Below are 21,673 nucleotides of genomic sequence, written 5' to 3' on the forward strand. Positions count from 1 at the left end.
GGTAGTTGTATGATGCTTCAGATAAATATCTTCTGAGATAGTGAGAGGTTTAAAGGTTCATAAGCACCAAAGAAAAACAGAATGCCAGGTGCTAGAAGATAGAAGAAATATAGTCCAAGATGATATAAAATGAGGAAAAGCTCAGTATTAGAATGATGGTCTATAAGAGCCTCTTTTATGACGGTAACTGGGACCTCAATTACAATGGTTACTTTCTGGTTAAATAAGGGTTAGAGTGTGTGTCAACTATCAAACAGCTATTTTTCAGAAGAAAAAAATGACTCACAAACATGATCTTGTTTGTAATAGCTTTCAACTTTAAAATAAATGGGTGAGAGAAGTCTTGTAGCTAAGAGAAAATAAACACATATTTTAAATGAATCACATATTCCACCCCCAACAGATTTTGAAGCAAACTAATAGAGAAGTAGGTATTAGGTAGTGGGAAGACCATTTAATCAAGTTTAGCTCAAGTTCTGAAATGATTAGTTAAGTGATTTTGGACAAGACACATAACATCTTTAATGTTTTTCCTATCTGGTATAAGAGACTCGGGTTCGATCCCTGGGTCGGGAAGATCCCCTGGAGTAGGAAACGTCCACCCACTCCAGTATTCTTGCCTGAAGAATCCATGGACAGAGGAGTCTGATGGACTACAGTCCATGGGGTTGCAAAGTGGGACAAAATTGAAGCGACTTGGCACAGCACAGCACATAAAATGAAGGTGTTACTGCAAAGATTCCTATGTTGGTTGGGGGTGGGGTGGGGGGAAGTTGAGGCAGATGAAGACAAGAAAATCCTAGGTTGTCAAGTCACTAAGGATACTTACAAGAATACTAGGAAACAGGTGATTACAATCCTTTTAGCTGTGGGGCAACTGGCCCCAAATTATGCAGACTGCCAAATGATCTTCTTTTAAAAAAAGTCAAGCAAAGCATTTCTGTTTTCCTCCAGCAATAAAACCATGCTTTGATACTTCCTTGTCTGCAGACAGATTATTCACTTTCTTAATGGTGTCTTTTGATGGGCAGAAAATTTTAATTTTGGTGAAGTCTAGTTTTTTTTTCTTTCATAAAAGTTAGTGCTTTTTGTTTCCTGCCCAAGAAATTTCTGCCTACACAGTTGTTGGCTTTTATATTTTACTGAAAACAGCTTCAACAGATTTTAACTAACCCAACTCCCTTGTTGCAGCTGTACCTGACAGAGTTACTCTGGTAAAAGCAAACTTCCACTTCCTTCCAATTTTGCATACTTTTGTTCTACTTTCTGGAGAACTATCCACTTTAAGCGTTGGAAAGAACTAATAATGAGGTTATTAAGTTTATTAAATGCTTATTATGTGACAGAAACTTTGCTAACAGCTTTATGTATCTTGAAAGTGAAAGTGAAGACACCCCGTTGTGTCCGACTCTTTGTGACCTCATGGACTGTAGCCTACCCGGCTTCTCCATCCATGGAATTTTCCAGGCAAGAATACTGGAGTGGGTTGCCATTTCCTTCTCCAGGGTATCTTCCTGACCCAGGGATTGAACCTGGGTCACCAGCATTGCAGGCAGATAGATGCTTTACCATCTGAACCACCAGGGAAGCTTAGTTTAGCCACCTAAGCTTATGTATCTTAGGACGCTGAATTTTCTTTAAGAGCATTTTGGCTGACTATAGGTTCTGTGAGGCAAGGAACCTTATCTGTTTTGTTATTGATACATCCTTTGGCCCAGCACATAGTCATTATAAATGGAAAGCTGATTGAATAAATTCTCACAATGATTCTGAAAAGGTATAAAATTTGTCCCAAATTACACAATATGTGACAAAATTTGATCTTGAACCCAGGACTGGCTGACATGAAAGTCTGTTCTATACTCTTTACCATTCTCTACTAGACTACTGACACTGCCTGATACCTCTGTGGGGAACCAGTACCTAGAAATACAGCTGAAATTATTGCCATAGGTTAAGGGGGTGGACAAAATGCACTGAAATTATTTTATTCCTCTGAAAGCAAAAAGCAAACATGGATTTTCTACTAAGCTCCTTCATGATAATCCTAGGTGTACTGACCTTCTTATATTTATAGCTATGTGATTATTTATGCAGATTGAGCCACATGAAAGTTTTATGGTCACAGAAATATATGCAGAGATAAATTCAATCTCCAGGTGAGAATTTAGAATTCAGCCTGCTAATTTCTCAGTGAGGCTAGAAGTGAAAGTGAAAGTCGCTCAGTCATGTCCAGTTCTTTGCAACCCCATGGACTATACAGTCCATGGAATTCTTCAGGCCAGAATACTGGAGTGGGTAACCTTTCCCTTCTCCAGGGAATCTTCCCAACCCAGGAATCAAACCCAGGTTTCCCGCATTGCAGGCGGATTCTTTACCAGCTGGACCACAAGGGAAGCCCAAGAGTACTGGAGTGGGTAGCCTAGCCCTTCTCCAGGGGATCTTTCCAACTCAGGAATCAAACCGGGGTCTCCTGCTTTGCAGGCAGAATCTTTACCAACTGAACTATGAGGGAAGCCCCTGTGACACTACAAAACCATGGTTAACTGGGAATGCTAGGAACAATTCATTTATTCAATGGAACTTCCTAGTCAGCAGTTTTAACCACAATGCTCTTGAGCCTGTTGAAATTCAAATATTCCTAGTATGTATGATTATTTTGATTTTCTGCTTCAATAAATACAACAGTGAACATGATAAAATTTTGTGTGTGGGTGAAGATTACTGCACTGTTAACTATTATAATGATATAATGGAAGAAGATGTGGGTTCTTGAGTTAATTTGCTAAAAACTTGGAACATCTGTTTCAAACGGGTTTCCAAAAAAGCCTGCTTCCAACTTATTATGTGGTCATTTATCTCTTGTTCAGGAGTGTGTAGGGGAAAAAAAAATCACCAGTTGACTTTTAATTATTAATTGAATTTACTGTGCAAATCAAGTAGTTTTCTCTCTTAAATTCTCCAAATAACATGTTTGAAGACTACAATGCAACGCAATGTCATGACAGGACTCGTGTCTACAGGAGGGGATTTGTATTCTAGTCAATAGGATCCAGTTCTGGGAGGTTCACTAAGGTAGGAAGCTCAGAAAAGAGGGTCAAATTCTCAGTAACTAGCGACTGAATCTAGACAGGTGGTTTCTGTATAGACATGCGCACCAATATAATGATTTGACATGCCTTCCGCCAGGGCCAAAATACATCAAAGATTCAGTGTAGAACTGCACCTAAAGATGTAACAAAAACAGGAAAGTAACTAGAATGCATTAAAAAATATTTTATTTAGTTATAAAAAGTATGTACTTAATTTGAACAAATTTTACCATTTAAAATGTCTATAGTTTTATTATGAAGGCTTCAACAAGCCGTGGGCTCCTTATAAACCTTGGTTATTTTAGTAGATCGCTACGTGATTTACAGCAAACTGTTTAACCTGCCTGGACCTGTTTTCTTCATCTGTTAAGTGAGGTTAGTGATACTGACCTAAACTCATCTGAATTAGTATTTTCATCAGGATGAAATGAGATCCAATATATGAAAGAACTTTGAAAAATATCAAATTACATGAAAATTATTATAATTTAAAAATCCCATAATTCTTTTTTAACATTTAATTAGAAAATATTTTAGCAGCAATGACCATTTATAGAAAAACTTTCAGGATAAATGAATCTTTTGTACCAAAAAATAATTGAATTTATCCATTAACGGCTCTTCACTGCAATGAGTCTACAGTGAAAATTATTACAGCTGGTGATTTACACAGACACAGTTGAATCAGGTTTACTGCATTCAGCTAAGACACTGCTGAGTAATTCACAGTTGAGAACATGGATGGATTTTGTATATCAATCCAGACATATGGAGAAAAAAGGAGTGCATGAAGATACTGTATACATGATGAGAATGAAATGAAATTAAAGTGAGATGAATACAAAGATCTGGGGCAGGGAGGACAAATATGTGACATGAATGTTACTACTCCATGCCTTCCTCATCCTCCCCCCAGCTCAACCCCATGGACACACAGAAGTCACAGCGGTCTTAGGATGAGCCTGCCTGGGACTCCAGAATCTCCAACCTTAGAGCTCAGGAAGTCATCACCATTTGAACACAGCACATGAGATGAATCAGAATCATTATTTTCATCCTAGGACATCAAAAGAGACTTGGAATGGAAAAATGAAAAAGACACATGTATCCCATTGTTCACTGCAGCACTATTTACAATAGCTAGAACATGGAAGCAACCTAGATGTCCATCGACAGATGAATGGATAAAGTAGTTCTGGTACGTATACATAATAGAATATTACTCAGCCATAAAAGGAATGCATCTGATTCAGTTCTAATGATGGATGAACCTAGAACCTATTATACAGAGTGAAGTCAGTCAGAAAGAGAAAGATAAATATTGTATTCTAATGCATATATATGGAATCTAGAAAAACGGTACTGAAGAATTTACTTACAGGGCAGCAATGGAGAAACAGACATAGAGAATAGACTTATGGACATGAGGAGAGGGGAGGAGAGGGTGAGATGTATGGAGAGAGTTACATGGAAACTTACATTACCATATGCAAAATACATGGTCAACGGGAATCTGCTGTATGGTTCAGGAAACTCAAACAGGGGCTCCTGTATCAACCTAGAGGGGTGGGATGGGGAGGCAGACGGGAGGGAAGTTCAAAATGGAGGGGATATGTGTACACCTATGGCTGATTCATGTTGAGGTTTGACAGAAAACAACAAAATTCTGTAAAGCAATTATCCTTCAATAAAAAAATAAATTAATTTTAAAAAGAGAGACTTGGAATGGAGAAGACAGAGATATTGTTTAAAGTAGTATGACTGTAGTTCTCTAAATTGGCATCAATGAAATATATCCTAAATACCATAACAGATGCAGATCATTCATCACATTTAGAGAATACATTGTTCAAGGGAAAAGTACATACAACTTTTACAACAGCTCCAAACATACTTATATTTACCAATACATGGTCAGGCCTGTGGCAGATAATCAGGTGAGTATCCAGTGAATGGAGAAAAATGACAGATTGATTAGGCTCCAACAGCTGCTTTGAATCAAATAACTTTGGACATGGCCCACTTCAAGCTAATGGTGGTGGAATATTATTCTTTCATAAATCACTGTATCTTGAGTTCTTAGCGAAAGGGCTGGCACAGAGCAGCCACTTAATACTCACTGAGTGAATACAAGAACAGGATCATTTATCTATTAAGCAAGGGACAAAATATTTCTGAAGTAAAATTTTGGATGGGCAGGAAACCAAAGATCTCATATGCTACAAAATTTGTGAGTCAGTTTTTGGAATAAGATGACATAGTATTTCTTATCAGTATTTCTTATCAACTTTCATTCCCACTTGTCATCATTCTGATTTGTCTGTTAAGTACTGTGATCTTCAGGTAACAAGATTTCAAAGGCAAAACAGGAATAGGAACGCTTGTGATTAAATGAAGAGGGATGATTTTAGTAATCAGCCCAGGGCAAGGTGTAGAGGGGAATAAAAAAGAGAAAGAAAAAAACAGCCTCTGGTTTTAAACTTAAATTCAAGTTAAGGAGATGGGATTTCTGTACAGGAAAGTTAAGTTTAAAATTTTAAATATATTTAATCATGTTCTAGGCTGTGTCTAAAAAAAAACCTTTTGGAACTAGAAGAATGGCCTGTTGAAAGTTTTTAGTATACAGGACCAAAAGATAAGTCTGCTGCTGCTGCTGCTAAGTCGCTTCAGTTGTGTCCGACTCCGTGCAACCCCATAGACGGCAGCCCACCAGGCTTCCCCGTCCCTGGGATTCTCCAGGCAAGAACACTGGAGTGGGTTGCCATTTCCTTCTCCAATGCATGAAAGTGAAAAGTGAAAGTGAAGTCACTCAGTCGTGTCCGACTCTTAGCGACTCCATGGATTGCAGCCTACCAGGCTTCTCCGTCCATGGGATCTTCCAGGCAAAAGTACTGGAGTGGGGTGCCATTAAGCAACTGTAACTAAACATGAAGGATGCCAAGAAAGAAAGGATGATCAGTTAATGTCAGATGAAATGGTTAAGATGTGGAGAAAATAAGAAAAGAAAACGAAGTTGAAGGTAACTTTAGAAGTTTCATGACTCCGTGGGATAAAGAAATTGAAAGGTTCTTCTGATCCAATGCCCACACTGATGGATAAACAAGCTGGGGTCCACAGCAGTGAAATGACCTGCTCTAAGCCTACCTAGGGGCTTCCCAGGTGGCTCAGTGGTAAAGAATCCACCTGTCAAGCAGGAGACTCAGGGTTCAATCCCTGGGTCAGGAAGATCCCCTGGAGAATCCAATATTCCTGCCTGAAAAATCCCACGGACAGGGGAGCCTGGTGGGCTACAATCCACGGGGTAACAGAGTCAGACATGACTTAGCATCTAAACAACAAGCCTATCTTGAAAACACCAGAGCTGGGGCTTTCAAATGGTAATACACAACACAGCGCTCTCAGCCTCTGCACCACACCTCTGCATACCAGGAGAGCAAAGGCGAGACCTTAGGATTCTTTAAAGTCCATGAATGCTTGAAATAATAGTAAAAATAATACACACTTGAAATTTTTTTTTGCTTTATAAATTATAGCACAGATATAGTGAGTAATTTGGCACCCACAGTCATTTTACAGTTATTTTTGAAACAAAATTATTAAAACAAACTTGTCAGAATTGAATTATTAAAATCTAATAATCAATTTCATGTTTATCTAAAATTAATTTTTCCATATAAATCATGTTTCCATCAAAGTGTAGATTTTCTATAATATGTCTCATGTCAGAAGCAAATTACCTAATAATCAAATTTCATGTTTATCTAAGATTAATTTTTTCCACATAAGTCGTAAATTTCCATCAAAGTGTAGATTTTCTATAATATGTCTCAGATCAGAAGCAAATTACCTAATGGAAGGTACTGCCTGAATCCCAGCTTGGCACATCAGTAAATGTAATATTGGGAGTCTTTTTCCAAAAATGAGTCAAATAGTAAATGGTAGTGATTAACCAAATTGCACATAGTTACCTAATAACCCAAAAGATCCTTAAATAGAAGTACTGTTCAGCATGTTTAAAGAATATTAGAAACTAGTTTTAATTATTGTAAGTCACACAGGCAGTGCTAATTCTAAGTAAGTTGAATCTTATAATTGATAAAGTAAACAGCTGTCAAAAAATAAAAAAAGGCTCAGAACTTGGGGGAATTTTCAGACTGGAGTTTACTACATTAAAGATTCCCAATTGGCAAAACATTAATGCCTAGCTTATGTTAGAGACTACAAAGAGAGGAGAGATTAACTTCTGGGTTGTTAACAGCATGTGCCCTGAGGATTACATGACACTAAGAGAAGTTCTGTGTTTTGAGGGGTGACAATGGTGGGCAATAGAGAAAGATCATAAATAGTGATGGGAGGGAGTCCCCTGGCAGTCCAATGGCAGTCCAGTGGTTAGGACACAGCACTTTCACTCCCGAGGGTCCAGGTTCAATCCCTGGTTGGGGAACTAAAATTCCACACGGTGCACAGTGTGGCCAAATTATATATATAGTGATGGGAGCACTGCAAAGAAAAAAAGTAATTGCTTAGTATGTTACTGAACCAGATGCACTCCAACTCTTTCATTACATCTTTTTAACTCAAAAATTTTCCCTTACTGAGAAAACATTTCTGATTTTTAATAGAAATAAAAGAAGTAACAAAATTCAATTTTAAGGAATTTTCTTTGAAATATTATCACTCTTGTTGCAACATGTCATTAAAGAAAAATCTAGGTGCTACAAAAAGTATGGAGATGAAACTCATGATACACCGATACTATAAATTAGTAAAATGAAGATTCAATTATCATTATTCAAGAATCATGATCAATTAGTTTTTGTGCCAGTTCCAAGATATTTACTTATTTATTTTTATGGCTGCCCTGCACAGTATGTGGTATAAGTTTTCAATCAGGGATTGAACCCACATCCCCTGTATTGGAAGTGTGAAGTTTTAACCACTGGACCACTACATAAGTCCCAGTTCCAAGATAATTTAAGCCAAAAAAATTTATTGTTTTCCTTATGTCAAGAACATAAGCATAATTGTTGTAATTATAGCATTTTTGGTTATTTAGATGGATACTGCTTTATTGAATTCTTGAAATAAGAACAGAGTAAGAGAAACTTTTTGAGGAAAAACTTGAAGAGTTTTGAAAATGTTTCTTGGGTTGAGTTTTTTCTCAACTGCCAATGATTTTGAAAATACCATGTGAAACACTTTACTTGCAGAAAATGTATTTTTATTTATGGCTATTCTTCATTAGGTTTCTAATAAAGCTACTTAAAGGTAAACAGTTTTGTACTGTACTAAGCAAAGATTCTGAAATCACCTAGTGAACATCAACACTGTCATTAGAACTGATTCAAATGTATTCTTTTGAATGGCTGAGTAATACTCCATTGTGTATATGTACCACAGCTTTCTTATCCATTCATCTGCTGATGGGCATCTAGGTTGCTTCCATGTCCTGGCTATTATAAACAGTGCTGCAATGAACATTGGGGTACACGTGTCTCTTTCCCTTCTGGTTTCCTCAGTGTGTATGCCCAGCAGTGGGATTGCTGGATCATAAGGCAGTTCTATTCCCAGTTTTTTAAGGAATCTCCACACTGTTCTCCATAGTGGCTGTACTAGTTTGCATTCCCACCAACAGTGTAAGAGGGTTCCCTTTTCTCCACACCCTCTCCAGCATTTATTGCTTGTAGACTTTTGGATAGCAGCCATTCTGACTGGCGTGAAATGGTACCTCATAGTGGTTTTGATTTGCATTTCTCTGATAATGAGTGATGTTGAGCATCTTTTCATGTGTTTGTTAGCCATCTGTATGTCTTCTTTGGAGAAAAGTCTATTTAGTTCTTTGGCCCATTTTTTGATTGGGTCATTTATTTTTCTGGAGTTGAGCTGTAGGAGTTGCTTGTATATTTATACACAATGGAGTATTACTCAGCTATTCAAAAGAATACATTTGAATCAGTTCTAATGAGATGGATGAAACTGGAACCTATTATACAGAGTGAAGTAAGCCAGAAAGAAAAACACCAATACAGTATACTAACTCATATATATGGAATTTAGAAAGATGGTAACAATAACCCTGTGTACAAGACTGCAAAAGAGACACTGATGTATAGATCAGTCTTATGGACTCTGTGGGAGAGGGAGAGGGTGGGGAGATTTGGGAGAATAGCATTGAAACATGTATAATATCATGTATGAAACGAGTCGCCAGTCCAGGTTTGATGCACGATACTGGATGCTTGGGGCTGGTGCACTGGGACGACCCAGAGGAAGGGTAGGGGAGGGAGGAGGGAGGAGGGTTCAGGATGGGGAACACATGTATACCTGTGGCGGATTCATTTCGATATTTGGCAAAACTAATACAATATTGTAAAGTTTAAAAGTAAAATAAAATTAAAAAGAAAAAAACACTGTCAAACACCAGAAAAATTTCCAATCTATTATATTATACAAGTAAATTTCAATCTATTATATATACAAATATATATTATACAAGTAATCTATTATATTATACAAGAATTGTCTAGTAGAAGACAATTCTAGGATGTACATAGGAAAAGTTTAGGAAATTCCAGGATTTAGCCTAATTGCACTGGTAACTAACTGTAACTTGAGACTTCCAACAAACAGGCACAAAGATTCCATTGGAATCCTCTCAGTCTCAGGAAGAATAAAGGGTTACCTTTCCCTGTAAATCAAGTTTCCAAAATAAAATATCCTCATTCATAGTCACCCAAAGATTATAAGGGGCTCTTAATAGAAGCGTAATTGTCCTGTAATTGTAAATCTTTTTGCACAATAATTATAACAATATAGGATATATAAGGATTCTACTTGGAGAGCTAAGTAGCAATAATTATAAACCCATTATTGATGGAAGAACAGTTAAGTATCTTGCTTATAGAGAAAAAAGGTTGAGAAGACAGTAGAATGGGGGTTGCCAGGAGATGGGGATGGTAGGATGAGGAATGTTTAATGGGTATAGAGTTTCAGTTTTGGAAGATGAAAAAGTTTCAGACACTGGTTGTATAACAAGCTGAATATATTTAAACACCAATGAACTATATACTTAGAAGTGGTTAAGGTAGTAAATTTCTTGTTATGTAGTCTTTTAAACACACATAAACACAAGTTGAGCAAGATTAGAAGTGAGGAATTCAGATTGATTAAGGATATGTTTTTCTACTTCTACTAAATTGTAAGTTATAGCCGAAAAAAATAAGGCTGAGGAAAGTTATTCAAGACTTGGTCAACTTGTGAGAAGACAAATTACCTATGGATTTGATTTGGGCTGGAAAGACTCAGAATATCTTGGTTGTCAGATCTGGGGAGAATGTAACCGGTAGGTACACGTCAAGAAGTTTGAACCTGAATTTCAGAGGAGGGGGAACTAACATTCCCAGTGATCACTGCCCAGAAAGCTAGCCAATGAATACTGAAGTGGGTAGCCATTCCCTTCTCCAGGGGATCTTCCGGACCCAGGGATTGAACCCGGGGAATCCAAGTCTCCTGCACTGCAGGCAGACTCTTTACCATCTGAGTCACCAGGGAAGCCCCTAATATGACAGCACAAAATCTTAAATACTTGGATTTGTGTATTCAGCCTCTCTTAGAGAGCTACAGATATTACCTGTTAATAACATAACCAAAAACTCATCTTCCATCGTGTTATGGCTGACAGTATTAAAATTTAAGCAATTTCAGCTACAAAAATGATATGGAAGAAAGACTGTAAGTCTAAGACAAAGAATGGCCTCCAGACCATCTGTATCAGAATGAAAAAAGCCAATCTCAAACTTCACTCTGGACCAACAAAATCAGAATCTCTAGGGATAGGGACAAGAACCTGCATTTTTAATTACTATGTATGCTAATGTTTCAGAATGTATAGGCTGAATTTTGGCTTCAATGCGTAGTACATGGGATCTTAGTTCACCAACCAGGAAGCAAACCCACATCCCCTGCATTGGAAGGTAGATTCTCAACCACTGGACCACCAGGGAGGTTCTGGGCTGATTTAAAGGGAGAAAATGCTGTCATTTTAATGGAAGTTAGAACTCATTAAAGGCAAATATAGAGTTTAATGCCGAAGGATATTCTTGATGACATCATCATGACCATGGTCCTTTGAGTTCTTCAGAGGCACAGAAGAGATTCTCTGCTGTGTTAAAGGAGGGACCATTAGATTAACACAAAATTCTCTTGAAGCATTAGAAGAGACACATTCCTAGGTGAGTCACATGACAGTTTTCTGCTCCAAGGGCCAGTTGTCTGGCTAAGTTAGAAAATTTCAGAACTACAATGAGAACTTTATAGCTCTAAAGCAGAGACGACTTTAGCCAAATAGCAAATATTTGGCATGAATGTTGTTCTTCTCTCTTTCCCTCTAGATGCAAATTTCAAATTCTCAATGCAGCACTTTAGGGCAGCCAACCAATTATAGTAACAAACAAGATGAAGCCAATTTGTCCTTACTTCTCCAAGGCATGGAAGGGGATGCAGAAAGAACTGGTCTCTCTTTATAATTTTATACATACACACACACACAATAATCTTGTAGAATAAAATTTAGTTAGCTAGTTAGAAATATATAATACATATACAGTTTATAGACTTTGGCATAATATATTTCAATGTATTCAGGTCTCTCTCTTAAAGGTATTAGTATTTGTCCTTTTGAAATTTGGATATGTTATAGTATCACAGAAAGCACAAATGGTTTAAGAAGTGACCAGAAAAAAAAGTGGACTCTCCACATGAGAACTGAGTTTCATATTGGTTTACACTAGATCCCTGAATTTAGATATTATTGCCACTAATATCCTTCAGCCTTTTGTAAAGCCTTGAAATTCTGCAGGAGAGAATCACACGTATTATTTGCAACAATAATCAACTTTCTTGGAAGCCTAATCTCTAATACAGACTATCCGAGCCGAAATTAGCAAACTTCACGGCTTCTTTCCATCTTAAATTAGTAGTGCAAAAAAAAAAAAAAGTGAAAATATTATTTCTTCAGCCTTCAAACAGAATTTAATCTGGATTTCTATAAAGAAAACCTTTATTTGATAATATCCAATAATGTGGTTTTCCAATTTACCATACTGTCATGGCTTTCCAAATAAGCCTGTATAAGTACTTTCAAAAAAGCAAAAATAATACTAAATTTATTCCTTTAAAAAAATCCTTTCTGAAAAGAATGATTAAAAATAAAAAATTTATTATGAAAATTAAAGTTGGATTTCATTTTGAAGGGCAAATTTCATGGAACCTGTCTTAACTAATTCATTTAAGTAGTGAAGCTCATGAAAATTAGAAAGCTGCTTCTTGTTTCACAATAACAAGTGGTGGGAGGAAGTGACAAAGTTCCTCTTTTTTCAGAATAATATTAGAAAAATTGAAATCACACTTCTTTATCCTGTTAAATTAACAGAGGACCTGACTACAAAAGTTCTAACCATTATTTCTAAGAAATTCACTCTAAGTAGAAAAGAGTTATCAAAGTTACAACAGTCCAGTTATTTTTCTGATTTATTAATTACCTTTATGCATTATGTGTGAGGGGATCAAACCCTCCACCCAGGGATCAAACCCAGGTCTCCTGCACTGCAGGCAGATTCTTTACCAGCTGAGCCACTAGGGAAGCCCATCTCTGCTAGATCAGCAGTTAATCTTTTTCACAGTTAGGAATTTGCTCATTGTGAATTCACTCATTCAGTCGCTAATCACTGAAGCTGCAAAGAGAAGTTAATGAACTTGCAGAACCACCAAGTGTATACATACGAATTTAGTATTTTTGATAGGATCTGATCCACTAAAATGACAGCTGCTAAGAGTTTACATATAGTCATATTTATTAATTATATTAATATATAAAATAGCTATGTTGATCAACATGCTAATTATAGAATGTCCTCAAGTTGGCAAATATAAGATGAATTATTCTTAAATATGTTAGTTATATTTCCAAATAATATTCCCAGTATTTTGGTGAAGTATCTCTAAATTTAAATCAATGGGTCCAATTGTTAATCTGAAAAAAGTACTATAGTGTGTATTTCCTCTATCCTCTGCATATAGATAGGACTCAGGAAGATGGTGAAAATATTAGTCTTTCAAAAGAAATTATACTGTATTTCTTACCACTTACGTATCTTGAGAGCTAAGTAGCATTTTAAGTTTTAACCTTTATTATCTGTTTACCTAGCCTATTTTAGTAATTATGAACCTCTGAAGTACACGGAGTATATCACAAAATGTAAATTTAAGAGACCAAACTAATTGCAAGGTCCCTTCAAGTCCTAATACTTAGTATTCACTAAAACTTGTATTAACAATTCTTGAGTATAGAAATTATTCACTTTCCTTTAGTAAGAATTATCTAGCAGTTATCAATAAATCAAAAATATGTTACAGTCTCCATAAATCTGAAAGCTAAGCTTTTCATATAAGGACTCATAATGGTTAATTCCAATCAGAATTATCTCAAGATAGCTGTCAAAAAATCAGAGGGAACTAATAAGTTCTTAAATGTAATGAAAGGGTAAAAAGGGAAGAAAATAATTCTTTACCTAACCTCTAGTCAATTTATTCAAAAAGGTTAAAATATGAAAGTGAATGGCATAAAGCAGAAAGAGTAGGATGGCAGAAAAAGTTGCAAAAAACCATCTTTTTGTCAACTTTGAGATCTGTAAACTTCTTAAAGCAGAAGGAATAATGCTGAATCTTTTTCCCAGCAAGATGCTACAGTTGTCTTGATCCAAGTTTCTGCTTCAGCATCTTGTGTAGCTAAGGTAGAATCATATCAGCCTAGAGTACTGGTTCTTAAGTTTGGTCCCCAGATTGGCCGCATGGGGTCACCTGTGAATATATGAGAAATACAAATTCTTGGTCCTCTCTTCACTCCCCGAACCTAAGGGAACAGAAACTCTGGGGGTAAGGGCCACTAAACTGGTTTAACAAACCCTCTAGGTGATTCTAATTCCCATAAAGTTTGAAAACCACTGGATCTGTAAACAGGGCAGGCATCACAGTTCATCCTTTTGGAGTTCAGAAGAAAAAGAAGAAACTTGGTAATTAAAATATGAAAATGAATGGAATAATGCAGAAAGAGCAGGATGACAGAAAAAGTTGCCAAAAAGAAAAAAAAAAAAGCCCAATGAAACTCTAATATTGCTAAGACCTGTTTGACATAACCAGTTGACTTTGGATCATGAAAATTAAATTGTAGACCCACAGTTGCCAACAAAGATTCGTCTAGTCGAGGCTATGGTTTTTCGAGTGGTCATGTATCGATGTAAGAGCTGGACTATAAAGAAAGCTGAGTGCTGAAGAATTGATGCTTTTGAACTGTGGTGTTGGAGAAGACTCTTGAGAGTCCCTTGGACTGCAAGGAGATCCAATCAGTCCATTCTAAAGGAGATCAGTCCTGGGTGTTCATTGGAAGGACTGATGTTGAGGCTGAAACTCCAATACTTTGGCCACCTGATGTGAGGAGCTGACTCATTGGAAAAGACCCTGATGCTGGGAAAGATTGAGGGCAGGAGGAGAAGGGGATGACAGAGGATGAGATGGGTGGATGGCATCACCGACTCAATGGACATGGGTTTGGGTGGACTCCGGGAGATGGTGGTAGACAGGGAGGCCTGGCGTGCTGTGGTTCATGGCTTGCAAAGAGTCGGACATGACTGAGCAACTGAACTGAACTGACCCACAGTGAATAGTAATTTGTTTCCTCTGTTCCCTTTGGGTAGAATTGGGGTGATCATCTGCATTTTCATCATCTGATCTCTTTAAAGAATTATTCACATTTATTTGAAATAAGTGGTCAAGATGAGAGATCCAATCTATAATCTACAACAAAAATCAAGTAAGTTGGATTAGCATCATACTTTAACCAGCTAGATAAATGTTCATATAAGTAAGTGTCTTTTGGTGGTACCAGCCCAGGTGTAGGGAAGTTTTGGATTAAAAAGAATTCCCAGTAACTGTAGGCAGATTTATTGACAGTGGTGGCTGGGGTAGATTGTGCTTTATTAGTTGGGGGTTAAATCTCAGACTAAGTCTTAAATGCAGTCTGGCCTAACTGAGCACTCTTTGGCTTTGTGTCAGTAAGCATCAAATATATTCTGAACCAGTTTCTAAGACTCTAGAAAATTATATTAAAATGAGGATAACTGTAGGTCAGGAAGCAACAGTTAGAACTGGACATGGAACAACAGACTGGTTCCAAATTGGGAAAGGAGTATGTCAAGGCGGTATATTGTCACCCTGCTTATTTAACTTATATGCAGAGTACATCATGAGAAACGCTGGGCTGGAGGAAGCACAAGCTGGAATCAAGATTGCCGGGAGAAATATCAATAACCTCAGATATGCAGATGACACCACCCTTATGGGAGAAAGTGAAGAACTAAAGAGCCTCTTGATGAAAGTGAGGAGAGTGAAAAAGTTGGCTTGAAGCTTAACATTCAGAAAATGAAGATCATGGCATCCGGTCCCATCACTTCATGGCAGATAGATGGGGAAACAGTGGCCGATTTTATTTTTCTGGGCTCCAAAATCACTGCAGATGGTGACTGCAGCAATGAAATTAAGAGACACTTACTCCTTGGAAGGAATATTATGACCAACCTAGACAGCATATTAAAAAGCAGAGACATTACTTTGCCAACAAAGGTCCATCTAGTCAAGGCCATGGTTTTTCCAGTGGTCATGTATGGATGTGAGAGTTGGACTGTGAAGAAAGCTGAGAACTGAAGAACTGATGCTTTTGAACTGTGGTGTTGGAGAAGACTCTTGAGAGTCCCTTGGACTGCAAGGAGATCCAACCAGTCCATCCTAAAGGTGATAAGTCATGGGTGTTCATTGGAAGGACTGATGTTGAGGCTGAAACTCCAATACTTTGGCCACCTGATGCGAAGAGCTGACTCATTGAAAAAGACCCTGATGCTGGGAAAGATTGAGGGCAGGAGGAGAAGGGGACGACAGAGGATGAGACGGTTGGATGGCATCATTGACTTGATGGACATGGGTTTGTGTGGACTCTGGGAGTTGGTGATGGACAGGGAGGCCTGGCGTGCTGTGGTTCATGGGGTCACAAAGAGTCGGACACGACTGAGTGACTGAACTGAACTGAACTGAATGGTAGAAGATGTCTAGCAAAGCCTAGAGCATGGAAGACAATAGTTATTAGTACTTCCTAGAGCATGGTAGTAGTTATTAGTACTGATAAATCTTATTTGACTCTCCATTTTGTTAACACCTTCTGTTTGAAAATGGTCATGGTGCAATTTTCCTAGAGGCTAAATTCATTTCTGAAATTACCTGTCAATCATGCTAGTCAAAATATTTTCTGAAGATCTGCTGGGTACTGAAAAGTGGGAGTAACTGACCCTTCAGGCTGTATCATCCCAAGTAAAATGTTTTCTCTTCATCTTAAACTGTTATACAGAAGTTCTAATCAGTGCTGAAATTAGTTAAGTGAAGCAGCAGCCCTTCTTTCTTAGAGTCCAAAGTCAAGTTCATAGGGCCATTTATACATTTTCAAAATGAGCTTTAGCCTTTCGTTGTGGTGTTTCAATAGTCATTGGAACAAATAAATAGGATAAAGAGGGGCCATGGTGGTAGTGGGAGAAAATGAGTCCTTAACCACTTTCATGGACGTGAGTCTGAGTGAACTCCGGGAGCTGGTGATGGACAGGGAGGCCTGGTGTGCTGCAATTCATGGGGTCGCAAAGAGTCGGACACGACTGAGCGACTGAACTGAACTGAACTGAACTGAACCACTTTCAAGGAAATCAACACTGGATATTCATTGGAAGGACTAACGTTGAAGCTGAAGCTCCAAATACTTTGGTCACCTGATGCGAAGAGCCGACTCACTGGAAAAGACTCTGTTGCTGAGAAAGATGGAGGGCAGGAGGAGAAGGGAGCGACAGAGGATGAGATGGTTGGATGGCAACACCGACTCAATGCACACGAGTTTGAACAAACTCTGGGAGATGGTGAAGGACAGGGAAGCCTGGCACAATGCAGGCCATGGGGTTGTGAACAGTCAGATATGAGTTAGCAATTGAACAACCACCACCACTTTCAATAGGGTAAAATGTACAGAAGGGACGGGAAAAATAAGGAAGATTATTTATAAGTGGCAGAACTTCAAGTTCTATTTTTATGCCTGATAATAACATGGTTTACCCTCATGGGGGAATTTACTCAACAACGATCGATGTGTTTATGTGTGCTCAGTTGCTCAATTGTGTCTGATGCAAAAGTGTCTGACTCGCAACCCTGTGGACTGACTGTAGCCTACCAGGCTCCTCTGTTCATGGGATTTTCCAGACCAGAATACTGGAGTGGGGTGCCATTTCCTCCTCCAGGGGGCCAGGGGATCTTCCTGACTCAGGAAGAGGCCTTGTGAGTCTAGAACCCGAGTCTCTTGCGTCTCTTGCATTGGCAGGCAGACTCTTTGCCACTGAGCCACTTGGCAAGCCCTTTATGCATCCTAACCAATAGATAAAACCCCATAATAAATGCAACTGAAACTTCAGACTATTCTACTTATTTAAATTCTAGACTGACAATCATTGGTATAAATCACATTGCTAGTTTAAAGGACCTAGAAATAAAATATAGCTGTTTCTGAAGTAAATTAGCAAATGATAAGAAAAGTTCCGTACATTTTGTACAAAAGTTTTGTACATACAAGGTGTTTTGTACGTATCCATATCTTTATTCCTAAGTCATTAGCTCAAGATTTTGTTGTTTCATTTGCTGGGTAATTCTGTCACTTAGGTGTGTTCTTTTGGTAAAGCTGCTTGGAGGGTTTGAAATGGGAAACTGAGAAACATTTCTACAAAATGGCCAGGGTAAAGAACTGCCAAACTGAAGTATTATTTTTCATCTGAGTTAGATTTCAAACTACACTGAAGAAGAAGCAATCATGAATCTAAAATGGATCTGCTATTTTGAGGACAAGGAGAGAAAAAAAAAAAACAACCTTCTACAACAGCCAATTCACTCTACAGAATCTGTTGATCAGATTACTAGCATGAACCACCACCAGGCTTTCATTAAATGCTTCTGCAATGGAATTTATGTGCACAGGTATTTTTGAAACTGACAGATCACATATGTGTATATGCACTTCAAAATACACTTTGCTTGCTCTAAAATGCTGTCTTTGATAAAGAAATGGGCCTCCAAAAGACGGGTTTAGAGAGAAAGGTGTCACTTTTTGTGATTGCTGTTGTTTAGTTGCTAAGTCATGCCTGACTCTTTGCCATCCCATGGACTCTAAGCCCTCTAGGTTCCTCTGTCCATGGGATTTTTCCATGCAAGAGTACTGGATTGGGTTGCCATTTTTTCTCCAGGGGATCTTCCCAAGCCAGGGATCGAACCCGTATCTCCTGCATTGGCAGGCGGGTTCTTTAAAGCTGAGCCACCCGGGAGGCCAGTCACTCTTTTCAACTCCCCCTACTGGCAGTGATGCTGGCAGTGCTCAGTGCAGGACTGGGATGCCTAAATAAAAGCCTCTGAGACAAAAACCCGTGTGATGCTTCTTGTCTCTCCAGTCACCAACCTCTGCAGTTTCTCAAGGCTAAAAACAAAAATAAAACAAACTTATTATGTTTTATCTTGGCACACCCTAGTAGTTACAGTCCTCTACAGCAGAACAATACTGTTGGAAGTTCAGCGTTCTTGATATTCTCTGTTAAATGTCATGACTTGTAATATAGGACATTCAATAGGACCAAGGAGATTGGGGTCAAAGGAAGTATCTGATTGTCAGGGACCAATGTGATGATAATTGCAGTATATTATTTAGCAATATAATTTATGGTTAATTCTGGAACAATGGCATTTCAAAAACTGATGTTAACTTTAATAATTCTTAATATAAAAAAATGACTACAGTATGTATAGACCTAGAGATGCTGCTTTCCAAAAAGCAGACCTTGAATAGACAACAAAAATATTTGGTAAAAAATTTAAAGCCTAGGATAGTTATGGAGTAAGTATACAACAATTTGGTTCTAAAGAAGGCTAGGAACAAAATCTTCTCTTGTGTGGTTACAGGGATACACACATTCTACAACTGATACTTCTGCTAGTCTTTCTGGCATCCTCTCAGGTTGTTACATTATTACAGTTGTTTTTAATATAAAGAGAGCATCTGTTACACTTACCAGTTCAGGTATTTTTCATCTATTTTTTTCTTTCGCTCTCCTTCAATACAGAATTTTAAAAGTTTAGAGTAGGAGGGAACCCTAGCTTCTAGGACAAAATTGTTCATGTTTCATATAAAGAAACAATCGAACCAAACTTAAATAATTTGCTCAGGGTCAGGCCATACACTGGCAGAATTAGGTCTTATCATTCTTTCTCAAATGCTCTTTCAAAGGTTAAATAAATAGATTTTGTTCTGAGAAGGACTTATTTACCTCAGTTCTATTAGACTGATTTCTTTTGTTACAGTCAAGCAAAATAATCAGCCACCACCTTTGTCTTCTCTATTTCTTCTTTTATATTTGTGACCTCTAGACAACTTCATTAAACCCACAACAAACCATAAATAAAATCCTGAATTATCCTACACAATTATTTGTTCTAAAAAAACCAAAATACTGAATATTTCAATATAGGCATCTCAGATTAAGACATTCTGCCTCTACCCATATCAAATAATCAGATTTATATTGCTATCTTGATAAAGACTTATCAAAAGATCTTCCCAACCCAGGGATCAAACCTGGGTCTCCTGCATTGCAGGTAGATACTTTACGATCTAAGTAATTAGTACTAGTTGCTCAGTCGTGCCCAACTCTTTGCAACCCCATGGACTGCAGCCCACCAGGCTCCACTGTCCATGAGATTTTCCAGGCAAGGATACTGGAGTGGGTTGCCATTTCCTTCTCCAGGGGATCTTCCCAACCCAGGGTTCGAACCTGGGTCTCCTACACTGCAGGCAGATCCTACAAGGTAATCCCTTGATAAAGACTAAAACCAAAAAAAGCATTTTCCCCACAATCTTACACTTTGAGTGACTTTAAAATTTTTAAATACTGTAAACTCTTTTCTTAGGGATTACTTTCCTTTTTCTTTACTCCTAGTATTTCCTGGAAACAATGAATAGTTTGAGTAGAATAATATGGAAATGAAGTATAAAGAGGTAAAAATCAAAGTACAGACAACGGCTATTCAATCTTAGAAAAAAGTAAACAACACTCAAGAAGAAATCGTATATCTCATTTAAAAGAGTATTCTCTCCACATTCACATTACCAACTACTTCCACTACAGCAGCACTAATTCATTTCCAGTAAGATTTTATTTACTAGATGTTATTGGCCTCAATAAGGCTAAGCGCTCTCTCACAAGGGATATTGCAAAGAAGGTAAAGTTTGGAAAAAAATTTACCAGAAAGCATCAACATGGGAAACTTCTCTTTAATGAAGGATGTGTTTTAGCTGTTCAGTCGTGCCTGACTCTTTCGACCCCGTGGACTGCAGCCCACTAGGCTCCTCTGTCCATGAGATTTTCCAGGCAAGGATACTGGAGTGGGTGGCTATTTCCTTCTCCAGGGGATCTTCCCAACCCAGGGATGGAACCCAGGTCTCCTGCACTGCAGGCAGATTTTTTACTGACTGAGCTACAAGGATGGAAAATTATTAATATTTTTAGCCTAAATGTGAGCAAAACTCTTTCCAAAGGTGAATTTACCTTCCTTTTGATCCCTCTCTTTAAGAAAGGAACAATAACTACAAACCATTTTAAGCTTAAACAAGTAAATACCTGGAAATCTTAACCAATGTAATAGACTCTGCAAAGGATAGTGAGTTGTTCACTAAAATGACAGAAGCAAACTTTTAAGCTTTAAAAATATATGTTTAAGACAATCTCGCTTTCTAACAACACCTTTCTCATGTTACAAACAGAAAATCATGCCATCAATTATGATTATTCTAAAGATGAATTAAAGTGCTTTAATTTTTTAAGTCTTTAAACATTTTCATAAAGTTTACATATACTAATCCATAAAAAAATTCTTTCTCAACCCATATACTCTTTAAGATATTTCTAATGGTATTGGAGTTTTTACTTTGGTTGCTTTAATTCATAACTAGATAGGATCCTTCATGGTTCAAGTATGGGACGTTAATCTTTCATATCATAATCTTTTCCTGTTGGCTATTAGAAAAGTGACCTTAAAATGCCTCCTTGATGTGAATAAAAAGAGAATTATGACTTTTTGCAAGGAGGGGTTGGGGAACTATTAAAGCAACTTTGTTTATATTTTCAAGAATAGTAATTATGCAACTACATTTTAAAACAAATATTCTTCTGGCAGAGAATAGAAATGGTTTAGTTGTATTTTTAACTACATAGCCCTAAGGTATTTAATCTTTTCCCAAATCATCATAGTACCTTTTGGTCTCAAGGAAATCTGATAGACTCGGTCCCTCAAAGGGACCCAATGCTTTAAATAAACAGAACTAGCATTTTCTGTTTTTTGTTTAGTCTTGATTTGACTAAGTGCTAACTGAATGATTCATTAATAACGATACTTTTCTTATTATATAT

At 37.6% G+C, this 21,673-nt stretch overlaps 1 protein-coding gene across 2 annotated transcripts in view; it reads right to left on the minus strand.

Annotated features, from left to right (window-relative positions):
* The window catches only part of PURG (purine rich element binding protein G), a 40,717-nt gene that overhangs the window by 11,966 nt on the left and 7,078 nt on the right, over positions 1-21,673 (minus strand). The window contains exon 3 of one of the 2 annotated variants that reach the window (XM_027529761.1): positions 18,459-18,690. The exons of the other annotated variant lie outside the window; for it this stretch is intronic. Within the exon in view, the coding sequence (XP_027385562.1) occupies positions 18,685-18,690 (6 nt within the window). The 3' untranslated portion in view covers positions 18,459-18,684. Of the gene's footprint in view, positions 1-18,458; positions 18,691-21,673 lie in introns of those variants that run through there. 2 annotated transcript variants of the gene reach the window in all.

Source organism: Bos indicus x Bos taurus, chromosome 27, assembly GCF_003369695.1.
Source record: "Bos indicus x Bos taurus breed Angus x Brahman F1 hybrid chromosome 27, Bos_hybrid_MaternalHap_v2.0, whole genome shotgun sequence".
Taxonomy (NCBI): Eukaryota; Metazoa; Chordata; class Mammalia; order Artiodactyla; family Bovidae; genus Bos; species Bos indicus x Bos taurus.